We start from the raw sequence: 21,092 nt of genomic DNA, 5'->3' as shown, positions 1-21,092 counted from the left end.
CACCAGGGTGGTGGCCCCAGGCGGGAAATGGTTAGCGGGTGCAAAATTTCAGCACCCTGTGCTGCCTCAACACAGCTCTTCTGTTGCTTTGCTGCAGTCTCCTGGGTGACGCAGACACCGCTAGGCAGTTGAACGTACACGCATACTCTGTCTGTTTCCCTCCCACCTCTCTGTGTGGCCCCGGGTGCTTGCAATCCATGCTACGCCACTGGCCTCCACCAAGGGTACAGGCCTGGGAGCGGTTCACAAAAATTGTGCCTCTCCACTCTGGCTCAGAATGGGCTAGGAGCTATCCACGTGCTCCCAGGGCTGCTGCTCCCCTGTTCAAAGGATGGGGATGGCCCCAATATAGCTCCTTCCCAAGACCACAAGGGAGCCTGAATACGATTCTGACTCTACTGACTCCAGCTTGCTTTATGCCAGTTTCTTGTGCCTATGGTTGTTCCCCCAGAGTGGTCTGATTTAGTCCAGGCTCCCGCATTGTCCTGAAGAGGCACGGGCAGCCTCAGCCTGGCTGATAGGCTTTGCAGTGAGTAATGGAAGCCTCCACAGTGTGACGGGAAGTTCTCTCTGGCTCATTAAGCCCTGCAACCTTGCTGAAATTGGCAGCAAGGAGAACAATTGTAAAGGTAGGAACTTCAGCTGCAAAATGTGGAGGCAGCCACAGTGTCGTCTCGGATGCTTCGCACTGCAATTACAAGGTTGCCTCCAGACTGTCCTTATTTTGTGGGTGGGAATTCAGGTGCAGACCAGAAATTTAGGTTGGCGCAATTAAAGAACTCTTGTCGCCCTGGTACAACAAATCCACTTTTTTTTTGTTTTTGTTTTTACTTGTACTTAGGAAATTGATGGGGAAATGTAGCGAAAAGTGTGGGGTGAACGGATGATTAACAGAAAGATGTATAAACAGGCCATAAGCAAATTGGGATGAATGCTCCTTGTCGTATAAGTGCCCTGCAGACACACCAGAACTCAGTAAAGACCAGACATGGTCTAACCTCCCCATAAGCAAATCGGGATGAATGTGTAATAAATACCTATATTTTTCGCTCCATAAGACACACCTAATTTTTAGAGGAGGAAAACAAGGGGGAAAAAATCTGAACAAAACAGTGGATGTATGATTTTTGTGGTTCATGCTGTGGCCACAGACATGATATGTGATTTGACGGTGAATTTGGGGTAGCCCAGTGCAAAAATCCTGAGAATCCATGTGGATCCATGGTTTGTAACCACATTTTTGCGCCATTGCGGCCCCACGAAACAGTGGATGCGTGATTTTTTGGTGCAGGCTGTAGCCATGGACATGTGATGTGATGTGATGGTGAATTTGGGGTGACCCAATGCAAAAATCCTGAGGATCCATGGGCTTTTACCACCCCCCTCCCAGGCAGCCTCCTTTATCGCTAGCGTCCCTTATCTCCCTCCCCATCGCTTGCCGATCAGCTGCTAAGCGGCTTTGTTTCAACACCCCCTTCCCTCTTTCTAAAAAAAAAAAAAGGCACAATCTGCTTTTCACCCCTGAGCAATTCAGCTCCAGGGACCACACATTCACTCCATAAGACGCACAGACATTTCCTCTTTTTGGAGGAAAATAGTGCGTCTTATGGAGTGAAAAATACGGTCGGTCGTAGGGAAGAGCCAAAGGACTCGGGGGTTGCAGGGCCGAGCCATATGAAACACAGTTTGTCAAGTGAAAATGACCGTGACATTATTCATGGGATCATTACGGATGGTGGCTAATGTTTTGCCAGGGGAATGGAGACCACTGTGCCAGCCAGCCTTGCAAAGTGGCTCAGGGAGGGCGGCATGAGGAGGGCGCGACAGCCACGTGCCCTTCGACCCCAGCTTTGCAAATCTCTCCTGTGGTCCTACATTTTGCTACAGCGGCAGAACGCCCATTTCTTCAAAGGCAAGTCAATTAATTTCCCATCCAAATCCTCCTTCAATGAATGCACTTCCCATTAACCACCCAGCCAGGTATTTGGTTAATTTGCACCACATCCCAAATAAGTTCCTCTTCTGTTAATTTACACACACACACACACACACACACACACACACACATTGAGCCCATTCCAAATCAATTCCCCCCCTTCAGGAGTTCCAACAGGATTTTCTGCGGCCAGTTTACTGAAAATGGTTTGATCCTTTCATCTTCTCTGAAGGACGGGAGAAGGGGAAAGACTATGCATCGCTTGGGCGGGGGGAGGTTGCATCGTTTTCAGAGGAAGGGGGCTATTGCACGAGATGGCCAAGTTGTTAGGTGTCATAAGAATATAGAGAGCTGCTGTCTACTGAGTCAGAGCTCTGGTCTAACTCAATATTGTTCACACTGAGTGTCAGAAGCTTTCTGGGGCTTTCGATAAGGAACAGTCCCAATCTGACCTGAAGATGCCATGTGTCGGACCTGGGACCTTCAGCCTGCCAAAGAGATGCCATATCACGAAGCTACGGCCCTTCTCCAGAAAAACATAAAAGTTTGCACAATGGTTTTCTTCATCTTGTTTATTGAGGTTCCTCAATACTGTTTACCGGAAAGGTTAGGACAAGCAACAAAGAAATTGAAATAGCAGAGTTAGTGGCAGGACTAAAGCAGATTCGTCATCCCCACACAAACAGTTTCAAATGTCTGAGGGGCTTTTATTTTGTTTCCCCTTTGGAGATACTTGAAAAGCAATGTTTTGAAGTAACAGGTGAAGGCACGTTTTTAGCAAGTTAAAGGCACATATGTTCATATTAAGCCGTTTTTGACGTTTTTGACGTTTGTAAAGGTTTTTCCCCATGGCCACTGTGAGGGATTCAATGCTTTATAGATAGCAAGGCCTTAGGCATCAAAACGCATCATGCAGACCACAAACCATCATGAGAAGAAACCAGATTCTGCCATCCATTACACTTGAACCATCTCATTTACACGGCCAGTTGGTTATGTTGAACAGAAGTGTTGAGGTTATAGGCACTTGGGACTAAGAAAGATGCTGAGGGCAAAATTGAAATAAATGTAAAAGGTTGCTTAAGTTGCATGATTTTAGATTTGAGAATCTGGCACTCTGGAGGACTGCGAGGTGACAGAACAGCTGTAATTATGAGGCACGTAGGGAGAGAGGACTCTTCATTGGATTAAGTACCAATATCTCCATAAGATCGACAAAGATCTTGCTCCCTGTGCCTTTGGGTAAATCTGTGAGAAGAATAGGAATGGTCTTGTCTGCGTGAAAGGACTCTACAAATTGAACAGGTAATATAAATAAATAAAAGAAGGCGAGGTGTGAGGGATACAGCCCAGCTCAAAATAATTTGGGGCCGAGCCCCCACCTCAAGACAGCCCCTAGTCCCTGGCACTTGTTGTGCCTCAACAACACGAGGTTTGAGACCATCCACTGACATCTTTCCAGAAAGCATCCTGTGACAAACTGTCAGGTGATATACTTGTTTGTGCCAGTCAGCCCTAAGCGGAGATCACCAACATTTCCGTGTAATTTTTATTTTATTTTTCCTGAGCACCAGCATTTGGCTATGATTAGGATGAATATTGCAAACCTGGCACTCCTATGGTAAACAAAAAAAAAAGGGTAGGGAGCGAAGGTTCTCACTGGACATTTTTAAACATTCATTGCTGACATTCTGTTCACTCATATTGAAAGGCAGCAGCCCTTTCAATAGCTGAGTGTGTCAGCTATGGTATAGAAAGGAGCTGCATCATTTTGGTGTGTGTGTGTGTGTTTGTGTTTGTGTAAGAATTAAATGGAGACACTTTTTGGATCTGTCAGTGACCTCTGTAGCATTCATAGGAGCAGGGCTGTCCTGAGACTTTAATGTTTACTTCCTCTCCTTCCCCCTACTGCTGAATCGTGGCTATCCAATGCTTATCAACTCTTGGCAAGATCACATTCACTCACCCACTCTCACAGGTGCCCCACTCACCTGTAAGAGTCCATATTGCATCCCCCTCAATCCACAACACTCAGCGAACTTCTAGGTCCACACATCCCTCCCCCCTTCTATACAGATGTTTCCAGAGCCTGGAAAGCTAACTTTAAAAAGAAATGAGTTCTGGTTCAGCTTCAACATGTCCAAGAAGGGATTACAGTTCAGGCTCGTCCATTTACAAAATGAACTAGCTTAGTTCACAGCTCGATTGATGTTCTCAGCAATGTTCTCAGCAACAATCCTCAGCAAAAAACAACAACACCACTTTCAGCATTCAGAATGTTACAAGCTACTGTGATGATGCATAAAACATACTTAAGGCGGCTGCAAAAGCATCAGAACACAAAGTAGGATGCGAATGATTTAATCAAGTCCCCACAACAAATGCGATCTTTCAACGCCCAGGGAATTTAAAGAGTAAAAAACAACAACACATGTAAGAGGATGGACTTGAAGATGAGCTAGAAATTGTTCAACGTTCTTAATTCATGGTTGGTTCACTCAGCAATTATGGGAGCTTGCTTTCAGGTGCAGTTCGGAGATTCTTGAACAAATTCGGTGAATCCAAACGAACTCATGCCAAACCCCAGAGACACTGGATTCTGTGTTCACGTTCCCTGTTCTTTGGCCTGTTACATGTGTACATCTGCTGCTGTTTGGCAGATTGGTGGAGTGACGATCAATAGGTTTCGTTTGAAAGAGATGCAAGATAAGAGAGCCCCTCTACCTTGGGCATGGCCCTGATATCTTCATGGGATCTTTGAAATGGGAACAGGAAATGAGCTCTGTGCATCATCACTCTAGAATTTCCTTCATTGCCCTTCCTGGGCTCTCTGTAGCACCACCCCCCATCCTGGCTCTGACCAGCTCCTGCTGCTTCCCCCCCCCCCCCCCGAGCTGTTTACCAGTAAAACACAGCCCTATTACCTCATGTCCTGCATCTTGAGGATGGCAAACCACCTTTCTTCCCAGTGACAGAGAATCACTGAAAATGACAGAAAAGGTAGGGATTTTGTCTCTCTCTCTGCTGATGTTTATTATGCACAAAACCTATTTCATAATGCACTCACCACTCCACAGAAAGCTCTGCAGATAAGGACACTGGAAGCTGCCTTCTACTGAGCCAGGTCATCGGTTGCATGTAGCTCCATATAGTCTACACTGACTGGCAGCAGCTCTCCAGGGTTCCAGACTAGAAACATTCCCAACCCCACCTGGAGATAAAGGGGGTTGAATTTGGGACCTTCTACATGCAAAGCAGATGGTCTACCAGGGAGCTCCTTTAACCTGAATATATTTCCCCTTCTATTGTGGCTTTAGGTGATGGCTAGGTCCAGTCGGCGGCGTCATGTTTGTCTGACACTGGACTCTGCCCACACTCGAGACCCTCCCTCCTTCAGCCCCGACAGCCTTTTCTTCCTGTGTGTCTTGATGCCGAAGAGCCTGTAAGCCGCCTTCCGGTATTTCTTGGACATGATGTTGTACAGGATTGGGTTGATGGCGGCACTTAGGTAGAAAAGGACAAAAGACACCAAGTTGCAATATTGGCTGATGACGGCTATTTCCAAGGATCCGTCCTCAAAGGATTTGGAAAACAGGTAACGTCCGAGGTGGAAAGGCAACCAGCAAAGGATGAAAGCAAAGACCACCACCGCTGGAAGATGAGGAAGAAGAAAAAGAGAGAAGACGTTAGGGAGAAATGGAGATACCATATTATTCGCTAGCCGTTCTCCTTTCACCCTGCTGATTTACAGAGGTGGCATAGAAGAAGAAAAAGAGTTTGGATTTGATATCCCGCTTTATCACTACCCTAAGGAGTCTCAAAAAAAGGACGCGGGTAGCACTGTGGATTAAACCACAGAGCCTAGGACTTGCTGATCAGAAGGTCGGCGGTTCGAATCCCCGCAACGGGGTGAGCTCCCGTTGCTCGGTCCCTGCTCCTGCCAACCTAGCAGTTCAAAAGCACGTCAAAGTGCAAGTAGATAAATAGGTACCACTCCGGCGGGAAGGTAAACGGTGTTTCCGTGCGCTGCTCAGGTTCGCCAGAAGTAGCTTAGTCATGCTGGCCACATGACCCGGAAGCTGTACGCCGGCTCCCTCGGCCAATAAAGTGAGATGAGCGCCGCAACCCCAGAGTCGGTCAAACCCGGACCTAATGGTCAGGGGTCCCTTTACCTTTACCTTTACTTTTAAGGAGTCTCAACAATCTCCTTTCCCTTCCTCCCCCACAACAAACACTCTGTGAAGTGAGTGGGGCTGAGAGACTTCAGAGAATTGTGACTAGCCCAAGGTCACCCAGCAGTTGCATGTGGAGGAGCAGGGAAGCGAACCCAGTTCATCAGATTACGAGCCCATTGCTCCTAACCACTACACCACACTGGCTTCACTGGCGTAAGTTAATAGTGAAACGCCCAGCTAGAAATCTGGTGCTGGAAAGCTGGTGTTGGAAATCTGCTGGGAAGCAGGAAGAGGGGGTGTAGTTTGCCTTAGGAAAGCAGCAGCTGGGAGGGGCTGCTTGACCCTTCCACACTTTCCTGGGCATCCATCTTCCCTTGCTACTTTTCCCTGCAACACCACAAACACCCTTCTACAGAACTGCACCCGAGGGGGCACGATCCATAACAACAGGCTCCCCCACCCTGGAGTGTAAGCCAACACGAATTCTCTCTCTACCAGCTGAGAAAAAATATTCAGTACTTGCTCCACATAGTGGTGGAGGAGCCTAGCTCAAAACAACAGCTACAACAGGCCAACAAAATAAAACTCAAAAAGCAGGTAGCGACCCTAAAGATGTGGCCATTACTACTGCTCATAATACAGGCAATGGCAGATTTGTGCAGGGGTTACGTTCCTGGCCCAGTGAGCATTGGCTAAGTGCGCATAAGTTTGCACCACTCCACTGCGCAACAGAAAAGGGGGAGGGGCAGAAGGAGAACGCCTTGCATAAAATGCACCCCCTCCAATTTTGCCTTTTTTTGCTGTCCTAAGAAAAAAGACCCCAAACATGTAAAGTTATTATTAATGAATTTCACGTGCTTTAATGGTGCCCAAGAGATTGATATTGAGGAATTGGAAAAATAAAGGTATGATATCAATGGACTGACGATATATGACATCCCTTGTCATTTATGAATGGACTGCTTACAGGTGCAGAATCTGTATGGATAAATACGATAACATTTGGGATGAATGAGTTTACACAAAATCTGGTAGGCTATTAACGTTTACATAAGCACTAGGACAATAATACTATGCCAATTTATACAAAAATGTAAGGGATTCTCGTATATTGCCTCTTTTTTTTGCTTCCCCCCCTTTTACATGTACCTTTGTTGTTGTTTTTCTCCCTCTCACTTTTCCTTCTTTTCCCCCCTGTATCACTTTATTTCTTTACTTTACTTGAAAGCACTTTAATAAAAATATAAATATTAAAAATCCAGAAAAACAAAATAATAAGTTATTATTAATTGCGATAACTATACTTATGGAAGTACTGTATATTTTATAATCATCATCTGGAGGGGGCTGAAAATGATGAGAGCAGAACAGGAGTGAAGTGGGGAAGTTTATTGCATGCACACCCTGACCTGCTGAGAAAAATCCCTCAGTAAGCTGAAGTGAAGCTTTAGAAGGGAATCTCTCACTAGCACCCATGAAGGATTTCCTCTCAACCAAAGTGCTGGCGTCTGCAGTGGGAGTTTCCTCACACCACAGCAGGAGAGGCGAGGGTTAAACCCCCCCCTTTCTCCACACCTGCTCTACCTTGATCCCTGATCCTCCTCCCACAGCTGTTTTTTTGCAATCTGCAGCTCAGTTCTTCTGCTTGCTAGATGCAAAGATGCACTTAACATCACAGGGAGTTCGGCTCTCAGGGCTTACATGAAAGCTGTGCAGCGTTTTTCAGAATGAAATCCTGTATCAAGGAGCTTTCTGCCGGGAAAACTTTTCCCCATCTCCATTTTGAAGATTTTCTTGCGCCAAAAGGCCCTTTTGTTTGAATGAATGCTATGTGTTTGACCTGCTCTTTATGATGATGTTCCCTGTTTCTGTATTTTCCTTGCATTTTATATTTGCTTTACACAACTTAGATGGTATCCATATGACTTAGTAAGGGACGCGGGTGGTGCTGTGGTCTAAACCACAGAACCTAGGGCTTGCTGATCAGAAGGTCGGCGGTTCGATTTCCCGTGACGGGGTGAGCTCCCGTTGCTCAGTCCCTGCTCCTGCCAACCTAGCAGTTCGAAAACACGTCAAAGTGCAAGTAGATAAATAGGTACCACTCCGTCGGGAAGGTAAACGGCGTTTCTGTGCGCTGCTCTGGTTCGCCAGAAGTGGCTTAGTCATGCTGGCCACATGACCCAGAAGCTGTACGCCGGCTCCCTCGACCAGTAAAGCGAGATGAGCACCACAACCCCAGAGTCAGCCACGAGTGGACCTAATGGTCAGGGGTCCCTTTACCTTTACCTTTATATGACTTAGTAGTATAGAAATAAACCCTATACAGGGGTGAGGAAGCTGTGGCGGTCCAGATTTCGGGACTGCAGCTACAGGCTCCCCTGGCTAGGGGTGGGTGGGTCCCACAACATCTGGGGAGCCACAGGTTCCCTGCCATAAAGTAAGGTTTGGGCTGCAATCTGATGCACACTTCCCCGCAAATAAGACCCACTAAACACAGCCAGACGAACACCTGAGTCCATCCACATGCTGTTAATTGGAGCCAAAATTCATGGGGACTTGCATTTGCCTAGAAGCTTTGGATTAGGCAATGTTACCTAAATTGCAGACAAAATATTCTGCCGTATATTCATTTCTCTCTTCAATGTTCAATTCTTTATAGCTAAGAAATAACTAGGAACAGTACTAAGACCTTGGACAGTGGGACTGTTGTTGCTAGAGAAAGGGGTTCTGTCCAGATTTTCTTTTAAATCCCAGAGTCAAAACATAACACACAAACCTCCCCTCCATCAAAGGTATTTACCGTATTTTTCTGTGTATATCACGATGACCCCTGTTTTGGGGGACTAAAATTAAGAAAATGGGGGGAGATTGCCCCCGTGTATAAGACTACTCCCTCCCTTTTTAACATTCTTTTTAAAGTTTTTTTTTTAAAAGCTACTCTTATACACAGAAAAGTGTGGTAATATCCTTGCAATCTTGAAGACCCCTCTGCCCAGTTCTTATGATGATAAATCATACAGTTTTTCCACAGTGCAAACCTCTGCATGTCTACTCAGAAGTAAATCCCTTGCAGGTCAGTGGGGCTTACACACAGTTCCAGAGAAGTGTGTCTAGGGTTACAGAACTACTTGCCCAGATTTAATTTAACAGAACAAACATAGGCCACTCTGTAGCAATTTATGGCAAGTAGAAGACATTAATAAAAATGAAATTATAAAAGAAATCTTCCTTTGCATCGCCTGTGTCAGTTTAATTTCCTCTACGCAGAATCAAATGACTTTGCCAAGTGTGCAGGCATGACTGCAGTGATTATTAGGCTTTTTTCTAGACTGCCAGCCTCTAACGCTTCCCTGGGAGTAAAGTCTCAGTGAACTCAATGATGTTCGAAACTCCCATTGTTCTAGGCGCATTTTGCGACAGGATTTCATTAGTTTCTGAGCTCTGGGTGCAGTACTGCACCTAAGATTTCAGATTAAAACTGCAGAGTGGAAGGAAAGGAGGACCCAATTTCCAGCTACTCTCTGAAGACTGGAGAAGAGACCCTCTGAAGAATATTAGGAGGTGGGCAGAGGAAGGACTAGACCAGGTGAAAAGTGAACGTAATATTTTACCTGCAGTTCATTCATTTTCAGCTTTGAATTCTTGTTATAAAAAAAGTGTGCCCAGACATTCCATTGTTGCGCCCATAATAATTTAAGGTGCCATTCAGCTCCTAGTTTTCATATCTCTGTTTCTAACACTGGTTAGATCTGATTAGATATGCCTAGGATTACGCAGTTTAAAAACAACAGTTTGTGGAATGAATTCTGTAATGACAGTTGCCTGAGGTGACCGAATTTGGCAAGGGCCATGTATATTTATCACTTTTAATAGTAACTTTACATGTTTAGGGTGTTTTTGTTTAGAACAGAAAAAAGGAGGCAATATTGGAGAGGGTGCATTTTATTACGAGAAGCCCCACACAAATATATCCCTAACATAAACACTTATTGATAAAGTTTGGTATAAGTAGTTTCTGTGTTGGTTACGGGTGCCTGGATCCAGAGTTCTTTGCATTACGTTTATTTAAAATATTTATATGTGGCCTTTCAGAGGATCTCTGTGTGCATTCATTAGTGAATTTCTATGCATAAGTGCATTAGGCATGTGAAGCTGAGTCAGATCTCTCTGTCCTCATAACTGTTCTGTCCTCAGCTGTTCAAGTAGAAATCCACTACAAACCGAGTTAATGGTTTAACAGACTCGATTCTTGATGAAGCCTTGGAGCCCGCGCAGAGTAGAAATAAACTTTGCCAGCTAGGACCCAACTCCGAGATAGCTCTCTCTAGGAGCTGGCCTCCAGGGTCATGAACGTTTCTCATAAAGGGGCCACATGCCGGGCATTTAATTGATAATGCATGCATTACAATAACCTAAGAGAGCAGAAGGACACAGAAAGAGCCTTCTGGACCAGACCAGGGTTCATATTCCCACTTGGCTATGAAATGCACTAAGTGACCTTGGACCAGTCACTGCTTCTCTACCTAACCAGTGTGGTGTAGTGGTTAAGAACGATAGACTCGTAATCTGGTGAACTGGGTTCGATTCCCTGCTCCTCCACATGCAGCTGCTGGGTGACCTTGGGCTAGTCACACTTCTCTGAAGTCTCTCAGCCCCACTCACATCACAGAGTGTTTGTTGTGGGGGAGGAAGGGAAAGGAGAGTGTTAGCCACTTTGTGACTCCTTCGGGTAATGATAAAGCGGGATATCAAATCCAAACTCTTGTTCTCTTCTAATCTACCTCACAGGGTTGTTGTGGGGGAGGAACCATGAACACAACCTTGACCTTCTTGGAGAAAATTGGGATATGAATGCAATAACTAAAATATAAAAGGTGTAGTCAACTTAACCAGCCGAAGCTGATGATAGGTGACTGGTGACTGGGAGTGGCCACCAAGACCATATACCACCGGTCCTGAAAGACCTACATTGGCTCCCAGTACGTTTCCGAGCACAATTCAAAGTGTTGGTGCTGACCTTTAAAGCCCTAAACGGCCTCGGCCCAGTATACCAGAAGGAGCGTCTCCACCCCCATTGTTCTGCCCGGACACTGAGGTCCAGCGCCGAGGGCCTTCTGGCGGTTCCCTCACTGCAAAAAGTGAGAACCAGGCAGAGGGCCTTCTCGGTAGTGGTGCCCGCCCTGTGGAACAACCTCCCATCAGATGTCAAGGAAATAAACAACTGAAGGCAGCCCTGTTTAGGGAAGTTTGTAATGTTTGATGTTTTATCGTGTTTTTAATATTCTGTTGGGAGCCACCCAGAGCGGCTGGGGAAGCCCAGCCAGATGGGCAGGGTATAAATGTTGTTGTTGTTGTTGTTGTCAGTCCTTGCCACAGAGGCCACCTGGGCCTCCAATGATAAAAATGGTTCCAAGAATAACCCCTAATGCCAAGGTGAATTAAAAACTTCAAATAAGAACTGTCCAGTGGTTAACATCGGAAAGAAGGAAGGAAGGAAGGAAGGAAGGAAGGAAGGAAAGATTTTCAGGAAAGGAAATCATATGGACCTTCTTACTTGGTCCCAAGAGGTCCCATCAGTATTGGCACTCTGCCGTCTCCTGAAGACACATTGATCCCACTGAATACCAGTTGCGGGAGAAGCATAGAATGGATGGGCCATTGCCAGTGTTGCGACAGAGGAGGAATCTCTAATCTGTTGGAGCAGTATGTGCCTGCACTGTAAGCTTGTGCCCGTCCTGGCACGTGATCCGAGGGAGGCTCGGCTCACACAGTGATAGGCTCACGGCACCCAGAGAACGCCACGACTGATCAGGGATACACACCCAGGTCTTCACTAGCAAAGTAGACATTGGTGCTGCAGCCCAGTGCTGGGGCATCTGCTTTGCAATGGAAGGTCCAAGGTTCAAGACTCAGCATCTCCAGGTAGAGATGGGAGGGACTTCCTGTCTAAACCCTCAGAGAGCTGGTGTCAGTCAGTGTAGACGGCCCAATGGTCTGACTTGGTATATTGTAGCTTCCTTTGTTCTTCAAGTCCAACCATCTAGCCAATGCAACTGAGGTGCCCAGCATGGTGTCCTCCAGATATTGTTGGACTACAACGCCCATCTTCTCTCGCCATTGGCCATGGCTGCTGGGGCTGATGGGAGTTGGAGTCCAGCAAATATCTGGATTCCACACTGGCTAGTTCTGCTTGCTTTACACGCTGTGGGATGCCATGCGCTTTGAATTTCACCACAACGCCACTGGTATTGCCCACATGTGCCGCTTCTGGACTTCCCTGAAGCATCCAGTTGTGATCAGAATCCAGCAGGGATCCTTTCACATACTTATTATGCCTGGGAGTAGTGAGAGAAATATACACTGCAGAGGCTCAGAGGCTATTATCATAATTAATAATAGCATTTTCATACACTCAGGAGCTTCAGTCCTAGTTTTGCTCCTCCATTTGAGTACAAATTGACGTACAGGAGGAGCTGATCCATGCATTCTATGCCATTTGCACCAAGCCTGCAAGCACACACCTGAACATGCAAGCACACACCTGAACATGAAGGCTCCTGCATGTGCAATCTGTAAGGCTCCATTTTCCAAGGGACCAGACCATGCACACAGGAGCCTATGTGTGTTCAGTTATGCATGTGCTGGTTCTGTGCAAACTCTACCCCTTGAATGCATGGAAGGGGTGCCAAAGATGTCTTCCCAATCAGCCCTTTTACATGTGTTCATGCGACCCAGAGCAGGGCTTTTAGTGTTGCTGCCCCTGTTCTGCAGAACCTTGTTCCTTTTGCGATACGACAGATGCCTGCTATTCGCACTTTCCAGAAACCATTGAAGATGTTTTTTGTTCTGACAAGCCTGCCCAGCTGGATGAGCGAGTTTCTGCCATGGGTGTCTAATGGATTTTTCATTAAAAAAACAAAAATCTGCCGCTATTTTCTACGTTGTCTTAAAGTGTTTTAGCTGCTTTAGCTGCATTCTAAACATTGCCTCGAGATACGTGTGGAAGGCAATTAAAATATAAACACAATAATTCCAACTAAGTCATATTCAGAGTAGACGGAAGCTACATTCGCACCATCTGTTCAAAGCGCTATGATGCCACTTTAAAAAGTCATGGCTATCCCGCAAAGAATTCTGGGGGCTGTAGTTTGCTAAGGGTGCTGAGAGTTGTTAGGAGACCCCCCTATTCCCCTTGCAGAGCAACAGTTCCCAGAGTTCCCTGGGAAGAGGGATTGATTGTTAAGCCACTCTAGGAATCGTAGCTCTGGGAGGGAAACAGGGGTCTCCTAACAACTCTCAGCACCCTGAACAAACTATATCCCCCCGCCCCAAAAAAATTTGACTGTGTAAAGTGGGATCACAGTGCTTTAAATGCGCAGCGTGAATGTGGCCCCAGTGACATCAACAGACTTAAGTTATCATGAGCGTGACTGACGCTCGATATCACCCCTTATAGCTGGTCCAAAATTTCACATCTCGAGTCTACAGCAGCAGGGTTTCCCAAACTTGGGCCTCCAGCTAGGACTACAACTCCCATCATCCCTAGCTAGCAGGACCAGGACTGATGGGAATCATAGTCCTAGCTGGGGACCCAAGTTTGGCCAACTCTGGTCTACAGGGACACACCATGTCAGAAACGGAACCAAGATACCCTTACCTAGCATTTTCACCGTCTGACGGTTGTACTTGTCCCGGATGGATGTCTTGGGCCCGATGTCCTTCTTCTTCCTCCTCCAGAGCTTCCTCACGATGAGGCTGTAGAGGACGGTCAGGCAGAACACGGGCAGGAAGAAGAAGACGCTCGAGGTCCACACCATGATGGTCAGCAGCCCCGACTGGATGGCGTACTCCGTGGCCCGGCACTCGTTGGTTTCCGACGGGTTGGTCCCGTTCTCGTGCTCGACCCCGACCAAGACGAAGATGGGCCCGGCGCTGGCAAAGGATACAGCCCACAGCACCAGGATGACCAGCTTGACTTTGCCCTTGGTGATGACCACCTTGGCCCAGAGCGGGAAGCAGACGGCCAAATACCTCTCCACGCTCAGAGCCGTGATGTTGAGGATGGTGGAGTACGTGCAGCTCTCGCTGACAAACTGGAAGAGCTTGCACAGGAGGTCGCCGAGGTTCCAGGGCCGGTACTGCCAGAGGCGGAAGAGGTCCAGGGGCATGCAGAGAAAGATCAGGAGGTCTGAGAACGCCATGCTCGACAGGTACAGGTTGGTGGTGGTCCGCATGTCCCGGAACCTCGAGACCACCAGCATCGTCATCATGTTGCCCAGGATCCCAACCACAAAGAGGAGCACACAGGTGATGGTGACGCCGGTGAGGAGAGGCGCGGGGAAGAGGTGCAGAGGGTACTCGGGCAACGTGTCGTTGTCGCCGACGTAATCCATCGCAACCTGCAGGCTGCTCTCGTTGTACATCCCCAGGGGCTCTCGCCGGGGCACGGGTTGGGCTGGGGCGGTCTGAAAAGGCTATGTCAGCTACTGCTCATGCCCGAAGCAAGACAAGGCAATCGTGGTGGCGGCAGCAACAAATGGCGCGGGAGGTGCTGTATGGAAACAAACCAATAAGCTGGTTAGGAGGAGGCCAGGATCTAAGGCATGGGTAGGCAAACTAAGGCCCGGGGGCCAGATCCGGCCCAATTGCCTTCTAAATCCGGCCCGCGGACGGTCCGGGAATCAGTGGAGCCAGTGTGGTGTAGTGTAGTGGTTAAAAGCAGTGGACTCGTAATCTGGTGAACTGGGTTCAATTCCCCGCTCCTCCACATGCAGCTGCTGGGTGACCTTGGGCTGGTCACACTTCTTTGAAGTCTCTCAGCCTCACTCACCTCACAGAGTGTTTGTTGTGGGGGAGGAAGGGAAAGGAGATTGTTAGCCGCTTTGAGACTCCTTTGGGTGGTGATAAAATGGGATATCAAATCCAAACTTCTTCATCAGCGTGTTTTTACATGAGTAGAATGTGTCCTTTCATTTAAAATGCATCTCTGGGTTATTTGTGGGGCATAGAAATTCTTTCATTATTATTTTTCAAAATATAGTCTGGTCCCCCACATGGTCTGAGGGACAGTGGACCGGCCCCCCACCGAAAAAGTTTGCTAACCCCTGATCTAAGGGCTTAAGTCCCAGGAGGAAAGGTGTTGCTTGGAGCTTCATGATGGAGTTCAGCAAAGGAAGCCATTGCCAGGTGTGCTGGTTGGGCTTTTCCTTGCTTGAGATCTTCGAGCAGAGGCTGGACAGCCGTCCATCAGTGATGAGCTGAGCTCTGGTTTCCCTACACTTAACGGAGGGTTAGACTAGATGACCTACAAAGGGTTAGACTAGATGACCTACAAAGGCCTCTATAACAACTCAAACCAGATGAGCAAGGTGTGCAGGGGTATGGGAGTCAGAAGAGAGCCTGAATCTGAGATAAAAGCTAAATTCCAAACTTCAGGTGCCTTTCCATTGAGGCCACACAACTGATAAGCTAACTCATGTGGAATAGCAGTCGCCCACCGGTTCCTGATGGGGAGACAAAGTCAGAATTAATTATAATCAGATGTGCCTAAATTCACTTGATTACTCTACACCTGGCGATGGCTATTGTGTGAAAGTGAGAATGGACTCCTTTGGAAAGCATTGGTGGTCATAATAAGGACAAGAGAGGATGGGCACAACCTTTCTGCATGAGGTGGTCCATTCGCATGCAAAAGCCATCACGGGATGGATGCTGCAGTAATCAAGCGATAAGTGTACACCTTGTTTCTATGCCTTTATCTAAATACAGTGGACGCTCAGGTTGTAAATGAGATCCGTGCAGGAGGCACATTCGCAACCCGCAACATTCACAACCTGCAGCTCCGCGTCTGCGCACACACGGGTTGTGATTCGGTGCTTCTGTGCATGCGCAAAGCGTGATTTAGTGCTTCTGCGCATGCGCGACCGCCGAAACCCGGAAGTAACCCGTTCCAGTACTTCCGGGTTTCGACGCGTCCATAACGCAAAAAACGCAACCTGAAGCGTCTGTAACCCGAGGTATGACTGTATGTAGAAACTGCACTTTCATAAAAACAACAACAACAACAAGGTGCGTGTGTGAACTGGGCTGCAGAATCGAAGCTCTGGGGAAACCGAAGTTCATCTTTTTCCCAGCAGGCAATGTCATTCGTCCCTTTAGGGAATCTCTGTCTCTTTTAGAGTACGGGCTATGGAAGTTTTAGACTAATGGTCTTTTGATAGCAGCATGTATTATTTGACTTAATTCGAAATGCGGTCAGCTAACCCAGCTGCATTTAGAGACCCTCCGGCTCATTCTGCTGAGTGGGGTCCCTGGCAACTGCCCCAAAGTCCTGTCCTGATGGGACTATCCCCCGATGCAACCCAGAGCACAGCTCTGGCATTCAAGCCTCACTATCTGCTGCAGGAGAAGGCAAGCCACTACCACCAGAAGAAATCTAATTGCCGGTTTTCCATGGGCGTTCAAGAGCCAGTGTATGTCGTGGCTAGAGCACGGGGTCAAAAGCACAGATATGAGAGAGTTCAAATCCCTGGCTGGCTTTGGCTGCATCATTCTTCTCTCTCGCCCTATCCTACCCTTGTTGCAGAGTTTAGCCCCATTGTCTGCAAACCTGGTTCCTTGAAGGAAGAAAGGCGGGGTGTAAATCATGCAAGGCGCAAGTCATGCACCGAAAAGCCATGGCTCTGCCACTCTTTGGCCACCTGGGCACCGTGGGGCCACATGTACAAAACCATTTGAGAAACAGGTACAGTTAGATTATGTGTCCTGTAAAGAAGCGTAGTCAGAAGCGATCCTTATTCTAGCCCAACGTGGGAATCAAGTGGCTTAAAAACCCCATGGCAACTTCTAAGCATGGGTTGATGTGGGGAATCACAGGACAGCCTTTTTGCCACTTTTTAAGCCTCCAGCCCAGCCAGATCAGCAGCGCCAGTTAAGAAGCAGTAGGCAAATCGATCCTTTCAGGATTTCTACTCCCCCTCCGAGCAACAGCCTCCCAATGGGCACAATGGGAATCCCAAAGCTGAAGGAGGTTGCCCCCCAACGCAGCAGGTGCACCTCATTTTGAAGCAAGGTAATGCACCCTTGTCATCAGACACTGTGAGACCATTCAAAATAGTAGCGCACATTACAGGCTAAAGAATGCCCCCTCCTCACCATGAATCCTAGCGTGCAAGTTACCGAAAGGACCACTAGCCTGAATATTATTATTTTTTAAGGAAGGAAGCTCCCTCCCCCTTTTAACCGCTCTAGTTCTCTTATTAGGAACACACAGAGTCAGCCCATTTGGTCTCCCTAGGCCAGTGCTGTCTACACTGACCGGCAGCAGTCCTCCACGCAAAAAACCCTACCTGGAGATGTCAGGACTCGAACTCAAGACCTTCGTCGGCATGCAAACCCCTGAACTACGCAGCCCCTTCCTTCTTTATCCCAGCCGCTTCTTCCGGCGTGCTCCTTGCACCTCCCTGCAGAAAAGCCCTTGGGCAGGCGAGTCTCCCTCTGAGCACGTGCGGAGCGCCTCCAAGCTGCGGAAGAAGGGTCGGGCTTGCAAGACAGGCGAGGTCCAGGCAGCTCCCGGCGGCAGGATCGAGGGCGGAATCGATCCCTCCTGTTCCCAAGCCTCCGAGCCGCGATGAGCAACGGCGCCCGGCGCGCCCTCGACCCGCCTCCACTCCGAGGAGAAGCAGCGCGAAGCGAACCCCTCTCCGCCCTCGCCGGAGCCGGCGACTCTGCCCGCCAACCCGCTCCTGCCCCGGCGAAAGGATCTCCGGATCCCCGGCCTCCGCCCCGACGGCTCTGGCGAAGGAAGCGGTGGGTGCCGCGTGCTGCGCGCCGAGACGACGAGCCGGGAGGGGAATGAGGCGCGGGAAGAAATGAATGAATGGATGAAGGAAAGGGGGCGTGGGGTATTGGCGGAGAAGCGCGTTCACACGTCACGCGGAACACGCCGCCGCCGCCGCCGTCGCGCCCGTGTCGGGGCGAGAGGTGGGCGCGCGCTCTCGGGCATTCGCGCGGGGCGAGCGTTTGTTTGTGGACGCGCGTGGCCGCGGCCGTTGAACGTAACGTGTGAACGGCGATTCTGGTCCGAAAGGGGGCGTGTGTGCTCTGAATGTGCCCTGTCGTCCGTCGGTGTTCTGAGTGTTCGCCAGTGTTCATTCATTCATTTATTCTGTTTCCGCTCTGTCTTTACTCCAGAGGAGCCAATGCAGGTAGCAAAAGTAGATTAGAGAAAGGGGGGTGGGGGGTGGGAGGTGTTAGACAAATCCATACCAGACTGGCCACTGTGGGAACAGGATGCAGGATGCAGGGTCTTTTGGTCTGATCCAGCACGGCTCATCTTCGGTTGTAACCCAGCGACGGAGAGATAGCATTCAATGAAACTCGGACACAACGCAACGCAGTTAAAAGACAGGGGGCGCCTTCAGCAGCCCTGAGCCCTTTCTGAAAGAAAATGGTTTGTGTGATAACGTGCGTAAAGAGAAATGAATCCTCTGCGCCAAAACCGATGAGAGTTATTGTGTGTGCCAATAAGAAAGGAAAATATTAGGTGTTTGTATCAAGTGCTAAACGGTATTTGTGACTCGAAAAAGACAGGGTCACTAATGGAGATGTTGTCAAGAGCAGAGAAGTTGCCATTTGGCAACTGCGTGCTGTAGGGATTTCGAAACAGAAAAGAGGGGAGTGTTGGGGGAGGGGGAGACAGAGCACCGGGAGACAGAGACATTCGCAGAAGCGGCTTGCGATGGCACAGGGTGAATAACAGCACTGCTATTTTACGTCATTCGTGGACCCATGTACTTGTGAATTACTGAAGCAGCAGGGAATGGGATGATTCCAGGGCTGCCTCTTAAAAAATGTGCGCCCACAATTAGCACCTGCCCTCTTTTGTTTCATGCCTATACAGTGGTACCTCAGGTTAAGTACTTAATTCATTCCGGAGGTCCGTTCTTAACCTGAAACTGTTCTTAACCTGAAGCACCACTTTAGCTAATGGGGCCTCCCGCTGCTGCACAATTTCTGCTCTCATCCTGAAGCAAAGTTCTTAACCTGAGGTACAATTTCTGGGTTAGCGGAGTCTGTAACCTGAAGCGTCTGTAACCTGAAGCGTATGTAACCCGAGGTACCACTGTAACTGCATTTTAACCTAGACTAGGACCCTCTTTTTGGCTTGCAACACCAGCACCTCTAAGCAGAATGAGCGAAGCACCTCTTTCCTGATTTCCATGTATATATTTTTTTAAAATGATATTTATTAAAATTTCAAAGGATACAAAAATTACACAAAAACAAAAAGTACAAAAAGTGAAAATACAAGAAATTAGAAAATACAGAAAAAAGAATGAAAGACAAAAACAAAACAAGTTCATTATTTTCAGACCCTTAACTGTCATTGCCTTCTTTCGTAGACCTCCTCCTCCTCCCTTCCTTTGTATTCTAGATATTAGTTATCTCAGCAAATCCTTTCCTTTCCATATTTCATAAGATTCTATCATTACATTACCCTCGACTAATTTAATCCTATCTTTCTATAATAAAATAAACCTTAAAGTTTAAAACTTAAGTCTTAACCTTACCAGCTTCTTATAATCGTAATATTCTTTCATAATTCTTTATGCATCTTTGCTAAAGCCAGGTAATTTCTTCCAACATTTTTCTATCATTCATCAACTTTATAAAACATTCTAATAATAAAAAAAAGAGAAAAAGAAAAATATAGACAAGTCCAATCTTTATCCAACGTCCCTTCCTCCTGGTTCCGGGATTTGTCAGTCCTTATTCCCATCAGTCTAACCCGGTAACCTTATGTCCGAGGCCCTCAGGTCACTTCCATGGCCCTCTTTCCTGATTTCCATGTAATCCAAGGTACCACTGTACCAACTTCGCCTGGTCAGCCAGCTGTGGCAGAGAAGTCATCCATGCTCTGATAACCGTAGAGCTGGATTACTGTAATCCATTACACATGGGGCTGCCCCCTCCCATGCCAGACTGCCTGCGCTGTTGAGATCTTCAAACGAGAGGTATTTCTCCAGGTACCACCAGTTGCTGAAGGACACTGTGTTTGTACAAGGGAGGAGGAGCCATAGCTCTAAAATGCCCTCCCCAGAGAGGCTTGACTCCTGCTGAAACTACATTTATTTTATTTTTTTGCACCAGGGTAAGACAATTTTCTCTGCAGAAAGCAGAGACATCACCTTGCCAACAAAAGTCCATATAGTTAAAGCTATGGTTTTCCCAGTAGTGATGTATGGAAGTGAGAGCTGGACCATAAAGAAGGCTGATCACCGAAGAATCAACACTTTTGAATTATGGTGCTGGAGGAGACTCTTGAGAGTCCCATGGACTGCAAGAAGATCAAACCTCTCCATTCTTAAGGAAATCAGCCCTGAGTGCTCACTGGAAGGACAGATCCTGAAGCTGAGACTCCAATATTTTGGCCACCTCATGAGAAGAGAGGACTCCCTGGAAAAGACCCTGATGTTGGGAAAGATTGAGGGCATAAGGAGAAGGGGACGACAGAGGACGAGATGGTTGGACAGTGTTCTCAAAGCTACCAACATGAGTTTGACCAAACTGTGGGAGGCAGTTGAAGACAGGAGTGCCTGGCGTGCTCTGGTCCATGGGGTCATGAAGAGTCGGACATGACTAAACGACTAAACAACAACAAGACAATTTTTCAGTTATTTATATCTATATCATCTATCTATCTATCATCTATCTATCATCTATCTATCTATCATCTATCTATCATCTATCTATCTATCTATCATTTACCATCTATCACATATCTGTATCCTTGTACATCATCCTGGAAATCATCAGATCTGGGGAAGCACTGTAGCTCTGTGGTGGTGGATCTGCTTGGCATGCAGAAGGTCACAGGTTCGATTCCTGGCATCTCCAATGAAGAATCCTTGTCTGAAATCTCGGAGAGCCACTGCCAGTCAGTGTAGGCTATACTGAGCTAGATGGACCAGCGGTCTGAC

At 47.6% G+C, this 21,092-nt stretch overlaps 1 protein-coding gene across 1 annotated transcript; it reads right to left on the bottom strand.

Moving 5' to 3' along the window:
• Positions 1-4,281: 4,281 nt before the first annotated feature.
• GHSR (growth hormone secretagogue receptor) lies at positions 4,282-14,504 on the bottom strand (the record flags this gene model as incomplete). The annotated part of the gene is made up of 2 exons (XM_081006089.1): positions 4,282-5,587; positions 13,769-14,504. 2 exons carry the CDS (start codon positions 14,502-14,504, stop codon positions 5,280-5,282), a joined length of 1,044 nt encoding a protein of 347 aa, XP_080862215.1. The 3' UTR covers positions 4,282-5,279.
• Positions 14,505-21,092: the final 6,588 nt, after the last annotated feature.

Source organism: Podarcis pityusensis, assembly GCF_964106645.2.
Source record: "Podarcis pityusensis genome assembly, chromosome: 5".
Taxonomy (NCBI): Eukaryota; Metazoa; Chordata; class Lepidosauria; order Squamata; family Lacertidae; genus Podarcis; species Podarcis pityusensis.
This window is presented reverse-complemented; position numbering and strand designations above follow the sequence as displayed.